A 21,551-nucleotide genomic window follows, 5' to 3' on the forward strand; every position below is an offset into this window, starting at 1 on the left:
GTACGTGGGCACATTGTATGCACTGACATTTAGTATATGTAGCTCACACGTTCAGTGTGGAAATAATGAATGGGCTTTACTATTCAATGTGCTGACAAACGAGGAATGAGGTCAAGCAACAGCACCAGAGGGAAGGGGGTCTGAGATGAGGGGGAATCAAAGTCAAAACACGAAGACGAGAAGGGGAAGACAGAAGCATCGATGGGGCAATGCAACTTCCACAAAATGCTATGAGCTTGATGGGCAGCCCTCCCAAGCAATGGCAATGCATGAGAAACACATGAAAGCCAAAGCCTGAAGGAAAGCCCTCTCTATAGACCTCTTTTTATTGTATCGCTTATGGCATTCATGACATGGCATATCCCACATTAAACTAAGCTGTCTGTAGCAAGACCTATAAACAGCTATGATCCTCGGAACTATTGAAGTTCACAGGTCAACACAAAGGATGTAAGATTATTCTAGTCTTCACCTGCAAAAATGAATTGCTGTTTTTTTTAAAAGCAATACCTTTCGGTTAGTTAATGTTGCTCGGGGCAGCATTTCTTAAATTTAGGTCATTAATCTGGTGAGTCTGTCACACAACTGTCCTCATATAGTTGTTTCAGAAAAGTATGTTCCAGTAAACTTTTTGCCTCATTAGGACATTTTGATGACCCTGCAAGAAAGTATTGGTATTGATAGCATAAAAAGGTGATCCGAAGATTGACTATTGTATTTCAGTTTACAAGAGGGGTCAGCCAGGCCTCACACCAGTTTTTATTTAATAGCTATTACCAATGCAGAAAATATTTTAAACCGGCTTTAAAACTTTTAGGATTCAGGAATTATACATTGGCATATCTGGTTCTTAACTACAAATAGCCAACATATTATATGTTAAACCTGAAAAATTGTAAACCAATTTAAATGGCTGGGCTACAACATAAATTTACATATTTGGACAGCAATAAAATTATTACAAGAAATATGTACACCTGAAAATGAGGAGTATGAGATTGGAAAGCTAAGTGTTTATTCTGGTATACTGGCAAAACTCAAAACCGCCATTTGGCAGTGGAAAAATGCACCAGCAAAGCAAACTGCACCCTTTGTATTGCTCAGGTGCAATGTGGCTAAATGTTTGCCATGAATGGTGCGTCATTACTCAATGTTTAACATCGTAATATTGGGAATTTCACATAACAAGCATAATGCAATATTACAGAGATTAGGTCAGTGTAACCAATTTCCACAGATCCCAATTTAAATATCTCACTAAATTAATTTTCACTCATAAGTTCTCATTTAATAGGACTCACAATAAAAAAGAAATCATTATTTTAACCAACAATGCTTGCACTGCTGTGTCCGACATTTTTTTTTTTTTAATTACTAAATATTTTAATCCAATATTCTGAGGTGAGGCTAACGGCCCTTCTCATGTAAAAATCTGCTGTTGTGTGAAACCCAGAACCCTGCACTGGTACCCCATGTGCATGTCAAGTGTGTATCTTTGCCTTGAGTGTATGGTATGGTAAAAGGACTCTGTGTGTTGTACGAGTCTGAGTACTGGGACTAATGGCATTCATGTTGGATGCCCCTGACAGTAGCACGGCACAACAAGGATTATAAAGATAGCTTCTCCAGACAGTGGACATGTATTGCCTACATTCCTGTAGCTGGCCCGTGAAGACCTACACATAGAAGTGATGAAAGGTGGAGACAGGTTTACCTTTAGAAACTGAATAAGAACCTTGCTAGCACAAAACCACTGATTGTTCTTCCTGAGCATCGCAATTTTGTGGACGGTAGGGGTGAGGTGTGAGACTGTAGTTTCTGTTGATCTAGCTGAGGAACTTTCTATGAAGGACATGCCTTTTTGTCTGTCCCTAATTACTGCTTCAGGAAAGCTGTTGACTGGCAGGTGTAGAGAACTCAGTTTTATTTGCTCACATTTTTAATGCTCCTGCTTGAAGTCCGCCCCATTGCTAACTGCTGTAACAGATATCACTTTACACAAATGCTGCATCTGGAGAGCAGGCCAAGGATGACATTGGAAAGAGAACCAACCCAAATCTCTTATGAAACCCTGGACAGTGGATCACATCCCCGTCTGGAAATTGTGTATAGAAGTGGGATCCAAACCACCCCACTTTGGTCCAGTTCCAAGTTATTCTTGACCATGGAATACCACACTCTGTAGAGTATTCGAAGAGCTGCAATGCAAGGAGGTATGGTGTCCAAAGGAAAGCCAACCTTCCTGAGGTGGCAGGACAACCGAAAATCTGCACTTTCTGCTGGAGGAGCACAGGGTCTGCCTGTAGTGCCTACCTGCTTGCTGAGAGAAGGAGTGAGTGTGCCTGGACCTGAAAGATGAGATGCTGTCCAGGATGGCTGATGAGCCCTACCTAGGGTGAAACCGTTCCTAGGATGCTTGCGTTCCAGTTCAGAGAGGACCCAGCATGGCAGTTCGGGCTGGACTGTTTCCACTGGAGCAGGGTCAAGACTTATTTGCATTTGGCTTCGTCCAAAATGAGGTGACATCTTTCCAAACTAACAATGGACTGGGAAGGGGCCCTAAGTAATTACCACTGCCTGAGATTAATTAAACCATTCCTTCCATCACTTTTTTGTATACTTCAGGAGGGGAAACCCAGCATGCTCCCAGCATGAAGAGCACCCAAAGAAAGCAGACTTGCCAGGAGTGATCAGCTCCGTGCAGGAGTCCCTCAATTCACTCTGCAGTTTCCATGTGCGATGCATAAAAGGTGATTTCAGAACAAGCAGCAGTTTGTCACAGGCTTAAGGCATTGTAGTCACAGCTCATGCTGTGAGTGAAAACTGTCTTTTTTAACAGAGTATACCGGACTGGCCAGGAGGTTGCAACAGCCAGAAAAACACCACTCCACGAGACTGGCCTGGAGGCCATTACTGCCACACCAGAATACCGGTTAATAGCCCTCCTGGAGGGCCGTTGCCAAAGACAAGTTCTCCCATGTAGATCTGCCCCACGGATCGTCTCTGCAAACTTCTTTCCCGAGCAAGGCTGCTGGCACAGGCCCCGCAAGGGAGGAACCACTGTCATTAGGGCAGGAAGCCTGCACTTATCTGCCACACAGTCTGACCTGCTACAATTACCAGCAGGTAAGTTACAGGGCTTAGCCTGCATAGGAGACAGGAGACAGGAGACTAAAGGCACGCAGTCGAGTCTAGCACACACTCTAAGACTTAGTGCCAAAGGGGTGAAGAGACACTGAAATGAGTTGCATATTTGTGCTGTGAGAGTATTTAAGCAGTCTACGTTTAGCAGTCGGTCATAGAGGGAGGAAGGCTGTTACACGGAGAATACCATGAAGAAATGGGTTTAGTGTCTCAGTATGTAACACAATTTACTTTGCAACCCACTGTGCCACTTCCATTGAATTGTGTAGTATTTAGTTCTGCTGTTGAATAAAGTACTTCCATTACATAACAGATAAGCACTGGGATCAGATTACTGACTGTTGAGCAATGAGCTCTTGTCCCCTACACCTCCCCGACAAGCATGTCACCGCTCGCCCTTATTAAGCACAGAAAGGGTGTTCTTTGTCCGGTTTGCAGATCCATAGTAGGACGGACCCTAAGACACTAGAGACAAAGTACCTTTTACGTCACAGCTGAGGCGCCGTAGCCAGTGTTTGCACTGTGGCCCCAACGAGCGTGGTCTGATATTCATTAATAAATACAAAAGCATATGCATGAGTACTCTGCAACTCTAAGGCGATATTTGCCTTTCACCAAAGCCAACAAGGAATCCATGTGATTGTTTATATATAGCATATTATCAATAATTATGTGTACATGTATTAAAGTACTAAAATCCCTCAAACGTTGCATATTTACCTCCAGAGAAGTTCCCATTATTATAAGCAGATCAGCATTCCCAAAGTCCTTTGACAACTCATAGAAACGTTTCGGAAGATCTTCGCCAAAAAAGACAATGTCCGGTTTTACAACTCCATGACAAAACTTGCATCTTGGAATGTGTCCATTCACTATGGATTCCTTAAATAAAAAAAATAAAAAAATAAAATCTTAATTTGCATTCAAAAGTAGGCTAACAAAAAACAGATTGGAAATGTCTATCTGTTCACTGCAAATTAAGCGACTCAGCAATAAAAAGAGCTGTTCAACTTGCTTAATCATGAGTATGTCTATTATGTATACTTTGATTTCCGGTGAAAAGTAAAAACCATGCCAAAATTTCTGCAAATAAATGAGAACCAATTTCAAAAAAGTTCTTCATGAGTTATGATATTTTTGACATGCCTGCCCGAGTTTCACAAAAACTAGTGCAGAATGATAGAAGGGAGTAGGGGACAGTACTGCTACAAGCATACATGAAGAAAAGAAAGCCCCAAAGCCAATAGGTCTCACCTATAGAAGGTGGATGCTGGCCTACGGGCTTTGCATAAGCTTGTTTGTATTGCTGCGCAACACATGCATTTGTAAGAAAGAAAAACATTAAGAAATGGCTGCTCTGAGCACACATTCGTCTCAAAGCACCAGTGGCCATCCTGATTTTTTGTTTTTAAATTGTTTGAACATAGTGATACTAACTGAAGTATGGTAAACAACAAACAAAATAGAGTGCAGGAGTGCAAACATAGAAGCAAACTATCATATAGCATTTTGCAGCTCCTGGTCCCTTGGAAAATACAAAAAAGAATTTTTTTTTTGGTTTTTTATGGTCAGGGAACACCTGAGGATGGGCTGGGTAGGGAGCACCAGCCCTCGCTGGGCAGTATAGCTGCAAAGAGCCACAGATGAGCGAGGAAGAAGAGGTGGAGCGGGGGCAGGGCACCAGTGTGCAAGTGCGCTGAAATAAGAGGAGGCACTATTTTCGGATGTTGATATCCACAAAAATCCTGAGGACTGATACCAGCACTGATGGACAGTCCTCTTAGTCAATGCTGAGAGGCGTCTGAACCACAGCAGCCAATGACTGAAAGGAGATATTATACATATAATGTGTATTATGTGATATGTAAGAGGACACCACATAATACACATTATATATAACATCAACATTTTCTGTATGTACTGTGGTGTCTAAGGAATTCCACAAGGTGAGGAATGTGTGGTAAGAAGTCTCTATAAGAAGTACAATTTTCAGAGTTCACAAGTTCTGACATGCTCAAATGTCATTACAATCATTATGAAAAATCAGTGATGATGGGACACAAAAAATTGTTGTACTGAAAAACATGTACAACTAAAAGAAAGAATTGAGGTACTCAAAAAATTACAGTATGAAACAATTGGCTTGCATAACTGAAACATTTGAAGACTATGCACAGTATGGCTGATATTGGAACAACCTTTTGAATGTTAGGACTTGGAGTTTTCAATTTACCTGTGCTTCTTTAGCTGGAAATGGTGTGTAGCAAAGATGACATGAGGCTGTTAAGAATGACCCATGAGCCTCGACCAGCTTCTCTGAAGGAATTCCAGCCACTGAAACAAATGAATCAAGTTTACAGTCCACAATTATTTTTCTGATGTTCAGGGCTACAATCACTTTCTGCAGCACTACTTTAAAAAAAGATCTCAACAAAAACATTTAGATTTAAAGTTCTCCACGTATTCAGTTCCCAAGCAATAAGGTTATTTGCAAACATTAAAACATCATCAAGCCTATATTTCCCTTCTCCTGTCTCACCGGAGTGTCCAGTGGAAACAAGTCGCTCAATGAAAAACACCTCCATTGCATCAAACAGGCCGCGATCTGGGGGGTACAACCATAAAGTCCAAAACCATAATGTGTGCCTTCACTTCTTTCTTCGTATTGACAGCTTGTTCCTCTACCTCATATATTGATGCTCTGCTATCTTCTTTTTCATTTTAACCATCTGGGACTCCACTATTCAGGAGGATTTTCCAAGGCATTCAGCTTCACTGTTAATGCAGAATGTTCTCAGGAACTATTTTATTCAACACGTATCTGTCTTCTAATTATCTTTTATTTGCTAGATGTATTTTTTACTTTGAGAATAAAGAATGCCATATGAAATAGATTTTAAGCCAGGTGTATTGGTATTGGAGACCAATTTCCCTGACAAAAAGTTAAAAAAATTATGCATTGCATTTTTAAAACCGATTTCCTTTACAATTGGCTAAAGCAATATAGTTAATAAAGGCAGTTACATACATAGCTTTCAAGTAGATTCACAGTCGAATGTGATTTCTGAGAATCTACCTCGAAGATGCATAGTGGTAAATTCAGAGGTTTAAATCCGGCTATCGCATATCTCGAGCTAAACAAACCCAAATGCTACCATTCAACTACCAGAGTTTACAGGCTTGGACAGCATGCAGGTTACACCAAGCTTACATACTCAAGTCAAGGGCAGCAGCAGAGAAAGTTTAAACGCCTTCTCGATGTAATGAAAAGCCTCTGCACAAGTTATGAACTAAATGCAAATCAATTAAGTGCCTTTGGAACTCCGCGTGAATGATCCCAAACATATCCAGTTTAGATATATTTCTCAAATGCATTCATCTTTTCTGAAACTTTACCTTTCACCATGAAATATAGAATTCATTGTTGGTATAAGCTCTGTTTCTACAAACAGAAACACGCCATTCTCATACATAATTTTGACCCGAAATGACAGTTTTTTTTTATAAAGAATTGTTTGGCCCCAGCTTAGCATTTTCACCAGCCGCACACATGCACTTCTGTCACACACTAACATATTATACCTTCATATGAAAGTCAATCACCGGGGTGTCCATAATATGGCAAGGAATTTCCACCATTATCGTGCTGAATACTGCCGGGATGATTAAATTAAGCACGTTCACTAAAAATCATTGATGGGCTACTTCTTGCAGGTCACACCACTATACAATTATAATAAACACACGTATGTTATGAATGCCCACAATATGTGAATTATGGGATAATATTATGTCATGGAGAGCCAGAATGTCATAACAATGCCACTCTTAAGCAATGAATAGCTGGAAAGTTATCAAGAATGGTAATAATTTTCCTAGAATGGGCTACTACTGCGATGGGTAGCCAAAATGTTGCTTGGAATATACACAATATGTCATAAAGGGGGGCGCTATTATACTAAACATAGCCGTATTGTCACCAGGAATGCTCTCGATATACCAGAGACGGGTCTCTATTATGTCAAGAGCAGCCACAAAAAATGCAAAGAATAATCACCATATGACAGGTAGGTCTCTATTATGTTAGGGGTAGCCACAATGTCACCATTAATGCCCACTCCAAATCCCTGATGGGCGTCTATTATATCAGGGATCGCCAGAAGGTCGCTGAACACAGTTACTGAAAGAGAAGTGTACCCTTGCCCTTTGTAAACTTTTCCTCCAGAGACACGAAGAGGCATAGCTCCCTAGAAGCTCAAGCACTTGCCCTGGGTTCTGCCTCCTTACATTTTTTCCTTTTAGTTCTTTTCCATCTTTCATTATTTACTTTCCTTTGTATTTTTCTTTATTTTGTTCCAGTTTCATTTTTGGAAACAGTTTTTCATTGTTCATCATTGGCAAAAGTTTTTTAGGTCGAAGCTGAAGATATCTTGGGGACATTCAGAAACCTTCCCTGGGAATGTATTCTACTCGTTCCTTACCATTGACTTTGTGATTTATATTCACCTTTCTGGCTTTATAGGTTTAGGCTGCCCAGGTTTAGTTCGCCCCTCCCAGGGAGCACAGCCTTTTGACACTACCTCTCAACTACATTAATATGATCAAAAGAAATCAATACGCTAGGTGATGCCATTTCAACTGTTGGAAATGGAGTCTCCAGTTGGCAGTGGTTTGCACCCTGTCCAAGTAGGGATCCTCACTCTAGTCAGGGAGTTGCACAGCTAAGATAACCCCTGCTTATCCCCATGGTAGATTGACTCAAACAATGAGGCTTGTCTCAGAGGCAATGTGAAAAATATTCACACATACGCCCCCCCAATATTTATCGGAGTAAAACAAGGCCAGAACAACAAAAGTCCAACATATACAAGTAAAGATACATATTTTTAAAGATTAAGGGGGTTATTACAACTTTGGAGGAGGTGTTAATCCGTCCCAAAAGTGACGGTAAAGTGAAGGATATACCACCAGCCGTATTACGAGTCCATTATATCCTATGGAACTCGTAATACGGCTGGTGGTATATCCGTCACTTTTGGGACGGATTAACACCTCCTCCAAAGTTGTAATAACCCCCTGAATGTAGTATAGGGCTTAGAAACACAACAGCTCTAACTGGGACTATCACAACTGCTTCTCAGAGGTGATTCCAACAGAGTATTGTCAACCATGAGGGAGCACAGGCTGGCTATGGAGCCATATAAACCCTGGTTAAAGTACCTTGGAAAACAATGAGGAAACAAAGACGTTGCACAGGGGTAGGGAGGTGAGGCATCACTAGAGACGGTGTCGCGTTGGTTCCTTACTGCCACCGGGGAGGTGAGGCGTCGATCCCTTACTGCTAGGCAGCGGAGGTTAGGGGTCGGCTCCTGGCAGTTGCAGGGGAGGTGATGTGGCGCTGGCAGAAAGGCATCAGTTCTTTACAACAAGGCGAGGTCGATGAATCCAGCAGGCCAAGATGCGAGGCACCAACTTTGCGTTGTCGCGATCACATCACGGGGCCATAGGTGCTGCATTGGAGTCTGGTGCCACAGACGTCGCTGACACATCACTCTGGACTCACAGTAAGGCTGGCCTACGGAGGCACTGCAACAGTGCCAGGGCCTGCGTTGTGGGTCATGGTCATTGCACTCAGCGGGGACCACAGCTCCGGTGCAGGCAGCAGCGCAGCGTCAGGAAGAGGCACCAGTTCCGAAGTCGTTCTGAAAGTTGATGTGCCAATTTCTTCCTTGTTGCATCAGAACTCACTCCCAAGGGCCCAAGAACAGGATTTGGCAAGTCAGGACTCTTAGCAAGAGAGACCAGGTGCTGGCAGGTGAAGTCATTGATGGCCCTGAGACTTCTTAACAGAAAGCAAGCTCTTGGAGAACCTTGGAAAGCAGAATGTAGAAAGCCAAGTCCAATCCTTTCACTCCACGGACAGAAACAGCAGACTTGTATGACAAACAGTGCTTAATTTGTAAATCAATACGTGCCGGTGCCCAAAGCCCTCCTTTTAAACACGCGGTTGCTGCATTTAAATGTTCAAGCATAGAATACTGAGACGGCGGAATCCTGAAGCCATCTCGGCCTCTTTAATTCATTTAAAGTCACTCCCTGCCCCTTCAGCTCACTCTTTCAGCTCTCTGCTTTCTACCTTTGTGACGCTTTTTCGTTTTTCTCTCCCTCTGACTTTCCCATATGTGTCTTTTGGTCAGTGTAAATGCTTGAGGCAGAAGGATAAGTGCCGGCCCTCAAAAATAAGTGCTGGTGCTCGGCACCAGAAACAACTAGCACAAATTAAGCACTGATGACAAAGCAACTGGCAGAGTGGCAGTCCCTCCTGCAACATCCAGCTGTTCTTCCTGGCAGAATGTACTCAGTCCAGAAGTGTTCCAGCTATGTGGTGTCAGAGGTTCAGTACTTATACCCAATTCTGTCTTTGAAGTAGACAAACTTCAAAGAGAAGTCTTTGTAGTGCACAAGACTCAGCCTTTTCCTGCCCTGGCCCCAGACATGCTCCAGAGGGTTGGAGACTGCTTTGTGTGAGGACAGGCACAGCCCTATTGAGGTACAAGTGTCAGCTCCTCCCAACACTCTAGCTCAGGAAGACCCATCATCCTGGTGATGGGCCATGAGGATATGCAGGACACACCTCAGCTCCCTTTGTGTGACTGTCTACAGTGAATGCACAAACAACCCAACTGTCATTCTGACCCAGTATTCAGCAGCAAGGCAGACGTACAGAATGGTTAAGCAAGAAAATGCTTTCTAAAAGTGGCATTTTCAAACTTACAATTCAAAGACCAACTTCACCAAAATATGTATTTTTAAATTGTGAGTGCAGAGACCCCAAACTTCATATCTCTAGCTGCTCCCAATAAGAAGTTACACTTAAACAAGATATTTCAAAGCAATCAACATGTTATCCTGTGGGAGAGACAGACCTTGCAATAGTGAAAAACGAATTTAGTTGTATTTCACTAACAGGACATGAAAAACACACCAGTACATATCCTACCTTTTAATATCCTACCCTGCCCAAGGGGCTACCTTGGGCCTAACTTAGGGATAACCTGCAGGTAATAAAAGGGAAGGTTTGGGCCTAGGAAGTTGGTGCAATTGCCAAATCGAAATGGCAGTTTAAAACTGCACTCACAGACACTGCAATGGCAGGCTTAAGACACGTCTGCAGGGCTACTCATGTGAGTGGCACAATCAGGGCTGCAGGCCCAATAGTAGCATTTGATTTACAGGTCCTGGGCACACTGAATGCACTATACTAGGGACTTACTAGTACAGCAGATGTGCCAATCATGGATAAACCCATCACCAATACAATTTAGACAGGGAGCATATGCAGTTTAGCAGTGGTAAAGTGCACAAAGTCCTAACGCCAGCAAAAACAGGTCAGAAAAAAAGGAGGACGAAGGAAAAACGTTTGAGAATAACCCTGCAAAAAGGGCCACGTCCAACATCCACACATTATGGTTTGTGAGCTGTGTAGTTTTATTAATAATACTGTATGTCTGTGCAAATGGAATGATCATTTCCAATGCAAATGTCTTGTCTGTAAAGGCCGTGTGCTTCCACACCATGCATACTCTGTTCTGCACCACTGCACTCTACTCTGCACCACTTCATTTACACCACACTACTGCACTCTGCACCATACTCCAGTCTGCACCACTCTACGCCACGTCACTCTACACCTCTCTACTCTGCACCAAGCTACTCTATGCCAATGCACTCTATGACACTCTACTCTACACCAGTCCAGTCTAGGCCACTCCACTCAACTGTGTCAAACTCCTTTCTATACCACTCTGCAACACTGACTCTACGCCACTCGACTCTGCACCACTGCCCTCTACTCTGTACCACTCCACTCTACATCCCTGTACTCTATGCCAATCCACTGTAAACCATTCTAATCTACTCTGCACCACTGCACTTCACCACTTAAATCCATTACTGTATGCCACTGCACTCTACCCTGCAACACTCAACTCTATGCCACTTCACTCTACTCTGCAACAATCTATTCTATGTCACTGCACTCTACTCTGCTCCACTGTAGTCTATGCCACTTCTCTCTATGCAACTCTAATCTATGCCAGCTCACCAAACAAACTAATTCAACCCCGCTAATCCTGGGCTATAAACCACACTTCATATGAAATGGCATATAATAGGGAAAAATATGTAAATTATTATCACATCAGTGAGAATCTAAATTAGTCACTGGGAAATAAACATTTCTTCTATCTAGAGCTAGTTCTACAATTTATTCTTGTCTCACACAATCCTACCCTTCAACATAAATGAAATTTCACATACTGAACACAATATGAGGTATACATCAACATATAAGGACATGGATATATATCAACAAAATACTTATGTCATAAAAGTCCAATGAAACAATGTGGTGGAGTCACCAGCATACTCCAATCGTCCTACCTTATTTAAATACAGAATGGCTGTAAAGTAGTCTTATCAAGCACAGTCCACGTAATATTGAGGTAGCTGGAACCGCAGATGGAAAAATATTCAGTGTGGTTCAATCCCTTTTATTATGTACCATTCATTTAATCCAACAAAAACTCCTCAAGGTATATGTTGATGTTTTTCGGCCATTCAAATTATTGGCCTCATCAGGACATGGGAAGACAGAGGTACCTATTAAAAATTGATAATATAATGTTTATACACCCATCTAGCTACACCTATAAACAGCATTGTACGCTGATGAATTCTATGCTGCTGCACTCTACGCCACTATACTCTGCAACACTCTATGCCAATGCACTCTACACCAGTCCATTCTATGCCTCGCCACTCTACACCCTGCACTCCACTCTGACCACTCTATGCCACTGCACTCTATTTTGCACCAGTGTACTCATTGCTACTGCACTCTATGCCACTCTGTACCACTCTACACCACTGCACTCTACTCTACTCTGCAGCACTGCACTCAACTACACTGAATTCTACCCTTCTCTGCTCTGCCCTATTGCAGTCTTTGTCAATGCACTCTATGCCACATCACTCTACTCTGCATCACTCCACTTTATGCCACTGCAATCTATGGCACAATACTATACTCTGCCCCGCTCTATGCCAATTTTCTCTGCACCACTTTATGCCACTGCAATCTATACCATCATACATCACTCTGCACTCTACACCACTGTATGCTAATCTATTCAGCACCACTCTATTCTGCACCTCTGCACTCTATGCCACTGCACTCTATAATGAAACACTCTAATCTACGCCACTGCATTCTACAATCCTGCATACTCCGCCACGGCACTCTGTGCCACTATACTATACACCAGTTCACTTTACTCTAAGTGACTCCACTCCACATCACTCCAGTACATAACACTCTATACCACTCCACTCTACAACACACTTCACCATTCCACACTCCATTCTTCTCTATGCAACTAACCTTTAGCCTTGCTGAACAGCAGCCACACTGGGGTACAAAATGGTTAAAACACATTGGCAAAGCCAATAGCTCTTGCACAGATAAGACCTATTGCTTTGCCAATGCTTGTTTGATGTTGATGTCAGAGTCTTTGGGTAGACGTGGGCTAGTGTATTTGTACACTGCTAGGTATAACTAGATGCAACTCATGCTGATACTATGCTTCTGCATTACAGATGAAGCTCTCTGCACTGCGGCTACTATTAAGGCAAAGCATGTGGTGCTCGACCTCAGAAGGGAGAGGGGTGAATCGATATAAGTGCACTGACGGTTTGCATGGCAACCTTCCATAGTATTGTTTTCAGAGAGTGGCCTGGGTTCTGGGAGTGAGGTAATTGTTCTAGTTATCAATGCCTTACCTTCATGACGAATTGTTTTTTATTCGTTAGTAAAACGAGACCTGCCCGGTCTCCACATTTATGATCTTTCTGTGCCTGTGCAAAAGAAACCCAGGTACCTCTCACCAGCTGGAATCTAGTTTTCTGGGTAAAGCCAGTAAATTCTGTCTTCATGGTCATCTCAGACATCTCTATGTCCACAATGGTTGCAAGCAAGGGCAGGTCACTGAAAAATGCCTTCTGTGGGTAAGCATTTTAAATAAAGCAAGAGCTCTACAAACAAATCCGTCACTATTTAGCACTCGGATTTCTTGTGGAGCTATAGGTCCCAGGGCAAGAAGAAAACACATCCCGCTGGAAAAAAACATTAGGTTAGAATTGAGAAATAATACATTTAGTATGCACAGTTGGAAAATATCTAAACAGATATGTTAACTTATGAGAGCTTCAATGCTTTGAAAAATGTTGTTATAAAATCGGATGACTTTAACATGCAAAGATGTTAAAGTATGAGCATTCTGGAGGAAGACATTAACCAAATATTTTTTTGGGGGCGAGTCAAATCACGTGTGCATTTTGCAATACAAAACACCATCAGTCTAGCAATGAAGGTACTGGTGAAAGAGTGGCAGCTCTAAATGATAGAAAGTCTGCAGAAGTTCATTTTAAAACCACTGTGCGCATCTAAGCAAGGCAAGTGTTAAGAATACAAACCACAGGTTGAAAAGGTAACTGGTTTTGAGATGAGATAAAAAGAAATGAAACCACCAGCCACATCCAGCCCACTATACAGAACCGGTGGATCATAACAGCAAGCTTCTCTTTTCTGTTGGGTATGTTTTCTGGCAAAAGAACGTGGATGTTTGTAATATTGAGCTTTTGTATTACGGTGGACATTTCGTCTTGCACCTTCAAAGATACATTACTAAAGGACACACTACACAGGCACGGTAAAGAGGGTATGTACTCACTTCCCCACTAATCTGCGGCTTTAGTCTCTGAAGCACTTATTGGAGGCATTACTCTCTGGGACACTGCTCCAAAGACAAAACATTCTAGTAGGACACAATGGCCCAGATTTACAAGAAAATGACGGAGCGTGACGCTGCGGCAAATTAGACACCGCCGTGCTCCGTCATTTTCAAAATGCAGGGATGCGCTGTATTAACAACAATATCGCACGCCCCTGTGTTTTCCCTTGCACCAGCGCTAAAGTTGTTGCTGAGCGCCAACGCAGCCACCCTTGCACCATACTGCAAGGATGGCTGCATTGAAGGGGAGATTGTTTTTGTGCAGGAAGGGAGACCTTCCTGCACAAAAACAATTTTCTATGGCAATATGCTCTTTCTATGTGTGTTGCCGGATGCAGCACACATAGAAAGAGCAAAAAGCTAGAAGAAATGAAAGTAGTTCTCTTTGGTGCATCATGCTAACACCACCCCTGAGGTGGCGTTCGAGGTGGCGTTAGATTTTGGCGCTGCCTCAGATTTACAATTTCTCGTAAATCTGGGGCAGCGTCAAAATGCAATGGGTGTTGCTGTGGAACACCTACAGCAACACCCATTGCACACCCCTTCCAAGTAAAGTTCTGCGTGTGAAGGGCCTGTATTTACAAGGTGTTGTTAAGCCACTTTTTGTGGCTTAACGCCTCATTGTAAAAAAGGAGCACTGCACAGCGCCAATGGAGTGTCACAAAAACTGCCGCTTAGGTGGAGCTAGGGCCTTGTGAATCTGGACCAATATATCTGGCAGAAGGGTTTCATCTCAACACGCGTTATATGATCAGTAGCTCATAGCAAGATTCATGTTTGGTAAATCATTTTGATCCATTATTCGAAAAGAATACTATTCTGGATGAATGTCATTTCTCTTAGATTGCATTTTTTGGGCAGAGAAAATTTAAAATGTGTACAATGTCTGAATAGTATTTCATCGGTTGGGCACTCAGTATGCACTGGGCATTATTTCACCCGACACAGCTTTTATGATCTGCATTTTTTTTAGGCCAGAATTATTTTTCTTCTGTCCATCCATTGTTATTGGTATATGAATAGCGTCAGCTGTGTCAAAAACAGATCCATTTATAACCTTTCTATAAATTAGACCTATTATTCTTCAAAACACATGCTTGCATTTCATAATATGCATGTAGTGTTTGAATGTCTTAAGACGGGTGTGAACTGACTTGGCACGCTCACTAACCCATTGACATAAGGACTATTCACAATGTACCTGGTTGATGTGTTTGTAACGATACTACTTACTGTGTGATTTCAGACAATAACACTTAATACACTTGGAACAGAAAATATTCTTACTTCGTTCCAGGCCGTCAATATTCTGTGTATACAGCCTCAGCAGGCATCCCTTTTCATGCAGCATTCGGACAAAGTAATGAACAAAGTTGGGCTTGTACTTTCCAGGATACAATTCCTTAGCCAATGCAAAGAATGGCCTAGGATTATGGGTAAAGTAATTAATATCGAAAATAGCTTCTGGGTATGGAATATTGTATCGCACTAAATTGTCATACAGTCCGGTACCAGGTGTCCTGCACATAAAAAAAGCAAAAAAAAGCGGTTAATCATATTTGTTTACCATAAAGTGAACTTAGATCTTCTAACTATTAAACAAATTTGAAATGTTCCTAAAGACAATATGCAGCTTGACAAAAAGGTAACTGATTTAATTGTAACAATTGCAAAGTATAGTGACAATAAGAATTAAGTTAATCGTTTTATATTTTGGACACACCCAATCACAATTCAGGCAATCATTAATACAAACTGTAAAGCACAATTTCTAACGACATGTAACATTAAAATAGCTTGTAAAACACCACAGCGCAAAAATTATTCAGATGCTGCCCACCACGTCACAGAGTTGAAATTAAATGATTCATTCGAGGTGAGATAGCTTGTTTTCTGAAAACTTTGTGAATGGAATTCCAGTGTATAGGTTCCTGTATAGAAAATGTGATTCCTTTGCTATTCCTTTCTTTAAATCTTGGGGCTTTCAGTGTGAGAACAGTAAATTATTGTGAGTTCTGTAAGCATTATGACTAAAATAATAAATTCTAAAATGGTATTTAAATATTGCATGTCTGAAAATGACTTCTCACCAAGTACACATTGGCTCTGTAAAATGGGGCGAAGTGAGAACAAATCTACTCCATTTAAACACAATCTCAACACTGTGCTTTCAATTTTTATAGCATCACAGTTTGTTTGGGGGCGAGGTAAAATAATAAATGTGTGGCTATGTTGGTATGTATGCATACAACTGTCCTGGCCACTGAGTGGACGCTTCATAGCTAAAACAGCATAAATTTAACTACAAAAGGCTTGTCATGTCCTTTGTCTTACTGCTAATCGTATTTATCGTCCAAATAGCTTCTCTTTTTTGCTAAGCATGACAGTTTCAGCAGGGGCGGCTCCTCCAAAAGGGAGGAGGAGCATCGCTCACCAGCAGCAGCAAACCTTTTCCCCAAAAGCTATAATAAACTATGTTTATTATAGTTTTGGGGGAAGGGGGCAGGACCATGGGAGTGACAAGCAATGAGGGAGAGTGCTCAACCCCCTCCCCCCCCCCCCTCAGTGCACATGTATGTTTGGCCGGCCATCTCGGGCCAGCTAAACACACATGTGCAGAAGGATCTCTCCAATTGCTGGGCTGGAGAGAGCCTGCACAGGCTCCCAAGTCTGCCTGGGAGCACCCTGACTGGGCGCTCCGAGCCAATCCTGACGCTGCTCTGAGCTGCAGGTCAAGCTGGAAGCCTGTGCTGGAGCGAGACGGAAGAGCAGATGAACGGAGCAGCGCGTTACAGGAGCGGAGCATCCCCCTCGGAGAACCGCAACTGAGTTTCAGATATTTGTAGTTCTTCCATGTGTCTATTTAGAATTCAAATTAAGCAAAGCCAAACTGCTGAATCTTTCACCAAATAGGAGCGGGTTTGTTCAAGGTTTCATCTTTCACTATACGATTTCAGCTAAGCATATATGTGTTCATTTGTAAACCATGCGTCTTATACTATATATAACTCCACATCTACGTACCTTGAAGACATATATGTATACATCTTCAACGTACATAGATGTAGAGTTAAGAACAGTAAATCTATTCTTACCTATTTGCACTTATGTTGTATTTAGGTTAACATCACTAACTCTTTACTTATAATAAAGTGGTTATTTTCTATTCTGCTATGTGGGCCTCCTCGGAGGATTCGGAGTCTACAAGTAAGGAGGGAAATTGGAGTTGTAATGCCTGACAAATAAATGTGAGTACTTTGGTGTGCTACAATAAGATCTTATACTAAGACTCATGGGATCTCCATTTCATGAACTTAACTCTGGTGACAAGGAAGAAGCATTGAAGAAGCATTGCTTTCAAGCCATCGCGGCACTGGTGTTATACGTTCTTCTAGAAACTGAGCTGTATTTGACAACTCAGTTTTGCATTACTTGGATTATTCCCTGCTTTTTCATTCAGCAACAAAGAAGTGTAGTGTTTGCCTTGATTCTCTACAATAGTACTACCACCAATACGTTTTTTCAGGATTAAATTGTTTCTAAGGTATAGCATTTGTTTACTGTTGCTCCTGTTCAAAAAGATTCCACATCATTTGAATCTCTTCTTCTCGAGCTTCTGCCGGTGAACTTCCAGCATTGTTTGGAACTCTCCTTCAAGCATTGCTGGTCCTGCTGATCAAGAGAATGTGCATTGCAATATCTGATGTCATCATGCTTTTACGCATCAACGGCATTTTAGATTGGGGCCAATTACTACGCTTTGATTGTACATGTTACACGTCATTGTGTGTGATGTGCGGCAGCGCCATATTGATTCTAGTTACCGTGAGAGGTCAGGCAACAACAGACTCTCTTGTTCAAAGAATAAGGATCTGACTACGGAGTTATTGTGCAGTTATTACTAAACAAGGGAGGATCACTTATGACACATTGTCATTTAAGTTGACATTTCTACTGACTGAATTTGGTGTACATTTGTAGTTCCCATGCAGTTTGATCCGCCAGCTAAATTCTTAAAGAGTAAAAGTGACCCACCTGTTCCATGTACCCGATGGAAAGATGAATTTATAACATACATGAAAGCCGTTGATGGAGACAGAATGGGTGCAGGAAGAAAAAAAATATTGTACTTCATTGCTTGGGTTCAGAAGGATACTTAGGGGGTGATTCTAACCCCGACGGGCGGCGGAGGCCGCCCGCCAGAGTTCCCCCCTCCAGAACACCGCTCCGCGGTCATAAGACCGCTGCGGTGATTCTGGGTTTTCCACTGGGCTGGCGGGCGACCGCCAAAAGGCCGCCCGCCAGCCCAGTGGAAAACACCCTTCCCACGAGGACGCCGGCTCCGAATGGAGCCGGCGGAGTGGGAAGGTGCGACGGGTGCAGTTGCACCCGTCGCGAATTTCAGTGTCTGCTGAGCAGACACTGAAATTCTTTGTGGGGCCCTCTTACGGGGGCCCCTGCAGTGCCCATGCCATTGGCATGGGCACTGCAGGGGCCCCCAGGGGCCCCACAACACCCCATACCGCCATCCTGTTCCTGGCGGGAGAACCGCCAGGAACAGGATGGCGGTATGGGGTGTCAGAATCCCCATGGCGGCGCAGCTCGGATTCATTTGGGCAGCGGAAAACCGGCGGGAGACCGCCGGTTTTCCACTTCTGACCGCGGCCAAACCGCTGCGGTCAGAATGCCCTGCGGGGCACCGCCAGCCTGTTGGCGGTGCTCCCGCCCACCCTGGCCCCGGCGGTCCATGACCGCCGGGGTCAGAATGACCCCCTTAGTTTTTAGGACAGTACCACAAGCTGCTTCTCAAGAAAGACGAGGGGATCTTAATGTTTTTGAAGTAGCATTGTTGAGAATCGACTGCGGATTTCAGCTTACACCTAGTATAGCCCTAAACAGATTTAAGTTTTATGCTAGAGTACAAACGGAGGGAGAGTCATATGAAGATTTCCTTACAGCCCTGAGGGTTCTTCCCACTAATTGTAATTTTGGGAATATTACTGGAGATGATCTGAGATCAAATTATTGTGAACAGTAAGAAAATACAGGAACAATTGTGGTGGGGGGAGGGGGACCCAAAATTACAGGATGCCAGTGCTACAGCTAAAGCTCGTAAGAAGTGGATAAAGTCAGTGCAGGATAGGAATGCAAAGAGTATGGGTGCTACAGAAGAAGTTTGTGTCGTGAACAATAATTCTGCTCGCAATAATTTCCAGCTAGAAAGAAAAACTGACAAAATGTTGAGTTGCTATAGGTGTGGAAGTTCTACCAGTATTGCTTCATTTCCTCAATGTCCTGCCATTGACAAAGAATGCAACAAATGTGGACAAATAGGGCATTTTGCACGTGTATGTGAATATTTAAGGAAAAATATCAATGCCTCAAGAGACAGAACTTTTAGTGTAAGTGAAGTAGCATGTGTGAGGTGTGGATGTGACAATGAAGTGAGTGATGACATTGATAAAGGAATGGTTTCATCTATTAATACTCATGAGAAACATGTAGAGGATGTTTAAGTAAAAAACCCTCTGACACGCAAAGCTCATATACTTGGTAAAGAATAAGAATTGATGGCGGATTCTGGTTCTCTATGAATGATAAATAAAGAACATTATTTTGTGGAAAAATGTGTTGATGTTTTGAATTTTGGTGATTTGAGAGAATCTGATATTGTGGCTGAAAGCTTTGATGGGTCTGCCATTGGTGTTAGTGGAAATAAAGGGGTTTTCATCAGCATTTAAGGAAGAAACGCTCACATCGAATTGTATGTGGCAGCTAAAGGAGCGAATGTGCTGGGATGAAGGGACCAGTGGAAGTTTGGCATTATATTGAACCCTTGTAGCAAAGAACTTGTCTTGGTGGTTAATGAACCTAATAATGTATTATGGTTAATCTCTCAGTTACCTGATGTGCTCACTGGGAGGTTAGGTCAAATGAAGGGCTACTCTTGCACAAACTTAAGCAGGGGGCAAAACCTGTGAAACAGAAATTGAGATGGCACCCATAAATGTGAGGGATGAACTTAACCGCTTCTGTGCTGCGGACGCAATGGTTACGTCCTGCGGCACAGTGCCCCTGTGCCAAGGATGTAACCATTACGTCCTTGGCCTGGAGCCCTCCCTCCGTGGGGTTCCCTCCCAACCCACAAGGCAGGGATGGAAGGGGAAGCCCTTCCCCTTCCACCCCCGACACCCCACGGCCCCCTCCCCTGTGACGTCAGCGCAGGTTCGCACGCTGACCTCACGGAGGCCCCCTCCCATGCGATCGGAAGATTGTATTTAGGCCATTTTTGCTACGCCAATCTGCAGAAACCACCAGACACCAGGGATCTTTATTTTTTTGCATCAATTTCACACAAGGGGAGCAACCCCTTGGGCAAGGGTCGTTCCCCTGGGGGGGCAAATTTATTTTAGGCCATTACTGCCCCCCTTGGGGGTAGATCGGCCTATTTTTATTAGGCCGATCTGCCCCCAAGGGGGTAGAAACCACTAGGTACAGGTGATTTTTATTTTTTGCGCCAATTTCATGCAAGGGGAGCAACCGCTTAGGCAAGGGTCCCTCCCCTGGGGGGGGGGGGGGGGTTCATTTATTTTAGGCTTTTTCTCCTCCCCTTGGGGGCAGATCGGCCTATTTCTATTAGGCCAATCTGCCCCGGGCGGGGGGGGGCAGAAACCACTTAGGCACCAGGGATTGGTGTGTGTGTGTTTTGTTTGGGGAGGCAGCCCCTTGGGCAAGGGTCGCTCCCCATGGGGGGCACATTACTGTTGGCCATATCTGTCCCCCTTGGGGACAAAGTTGTTCTGCCCACCAGCGGGCAGATGGGGCAATTACCCCCGATCCACACCCTGGGGGGTGGGGGAGCAGAAAGTCTTCTAGATGCCAGGGAATTAAAACAAAAACAAAAAATAGTAGGGTGGTGGCTACCAACCAGTATGGGCCTGGTTATTCCCCCCACCCCAACTGAAGGGGGTAACAGTCTTTCAGCTCTCCCTGTACACTAAAACATCTTATCCCACGGCAAGCAAGAGGACATTTGATTATTTGGGGTTTTGGTTTTACATTTGGGCCATGAGAGCTTGGCTAACTCTCAAAATCGTCCCACTTGGAATGGTGAGGGCTGCACTTTATGGACTTTGGGACGCTGCCATGTAGAAAAATCCACAAGACCTAGACACATCTGAAAACTAAACATCTAGGTGATTCCAGGGTGGTGTGCTTCACAGGCACCCGCACCATTTTCTTACCCACAAAGCCCTGCAAACCTCCAACTTTGCTGGAAATCACACATTTTCCCCACATTTTTGTGATGGAACCTTCCGGAATCTGCAGGAATCTGCAAAATTCCTACCACCCAGCATTGTTTCATCTATACTGATAAAAATTATGCTGCAATTGTCAGCCTAAATATATATATATTTTTTCCAAACTGCCCCTTTGGACCTGCTTTGGTTCCCCCTCAATTTCAACATGTTTTGGGCTCTTCCCTGTCACAAGCACTTGGCCCACCTACACAAGTGAGGTACCATTTTTATCGGGACACTTGGGGGAACGCTGGGT

The 21,551-nt window shown here is 43.2% G+C and overlaps 1 protein-coding gene across 6 annotated transcripts in view; it reads right to left on the bottom strand.

Annotated features, from left to right (window-relative positions):
• The window catches only part of LOC138287696 (NAD-dependent protein deacetylase sirtuin-3-like), a 287,131-nt gene that overhangs the window by 14,068 nt on the left and 251,512 nt on the right, over nucleotides 1–21,551 (bottom strand). For all 6 annotated transcript variants that reach the window (XM_069228359.1, XM_069228356.1, XM_069228361.1 and 3 more), the window contains 3 exons: nucleotides 15,282–15,514; nucleotides 5,378–5,478; nucleotides 3,865–4,026 (listed from right to left, as the gene is read on the bottom strand). In XM_069228359.1, the coding sequence (XP_069084460.1) occupies nucleotides 3,865–4,026; nucleotides 5,378–5,478; nucleotides 15,282–15,514 (496 nt within the window). The remainder of the gene's footprint in view (nucleotides 1–3,864; nucleotides 4,027–5,377; nucleotides 5,479–15,281; nucleotides 15,515–21,551) is intronic.

This window comes from Pleurodeles waltl, chromosome 4_1 (genome assembly GCF_031143425.1).
Source record: "Pleurodeles waltl isolate 20211129_DDA chromosome 4_1, aPleWal1.hap1.20221129, whole genome shotgun sequence".
Classification (NCBI taxonomy): Eukaryota; Metazoa; Chordata; class Amphibia; order Caudata; family Salamandridae; genus Pleurodeles; species Pleurodeles waltl.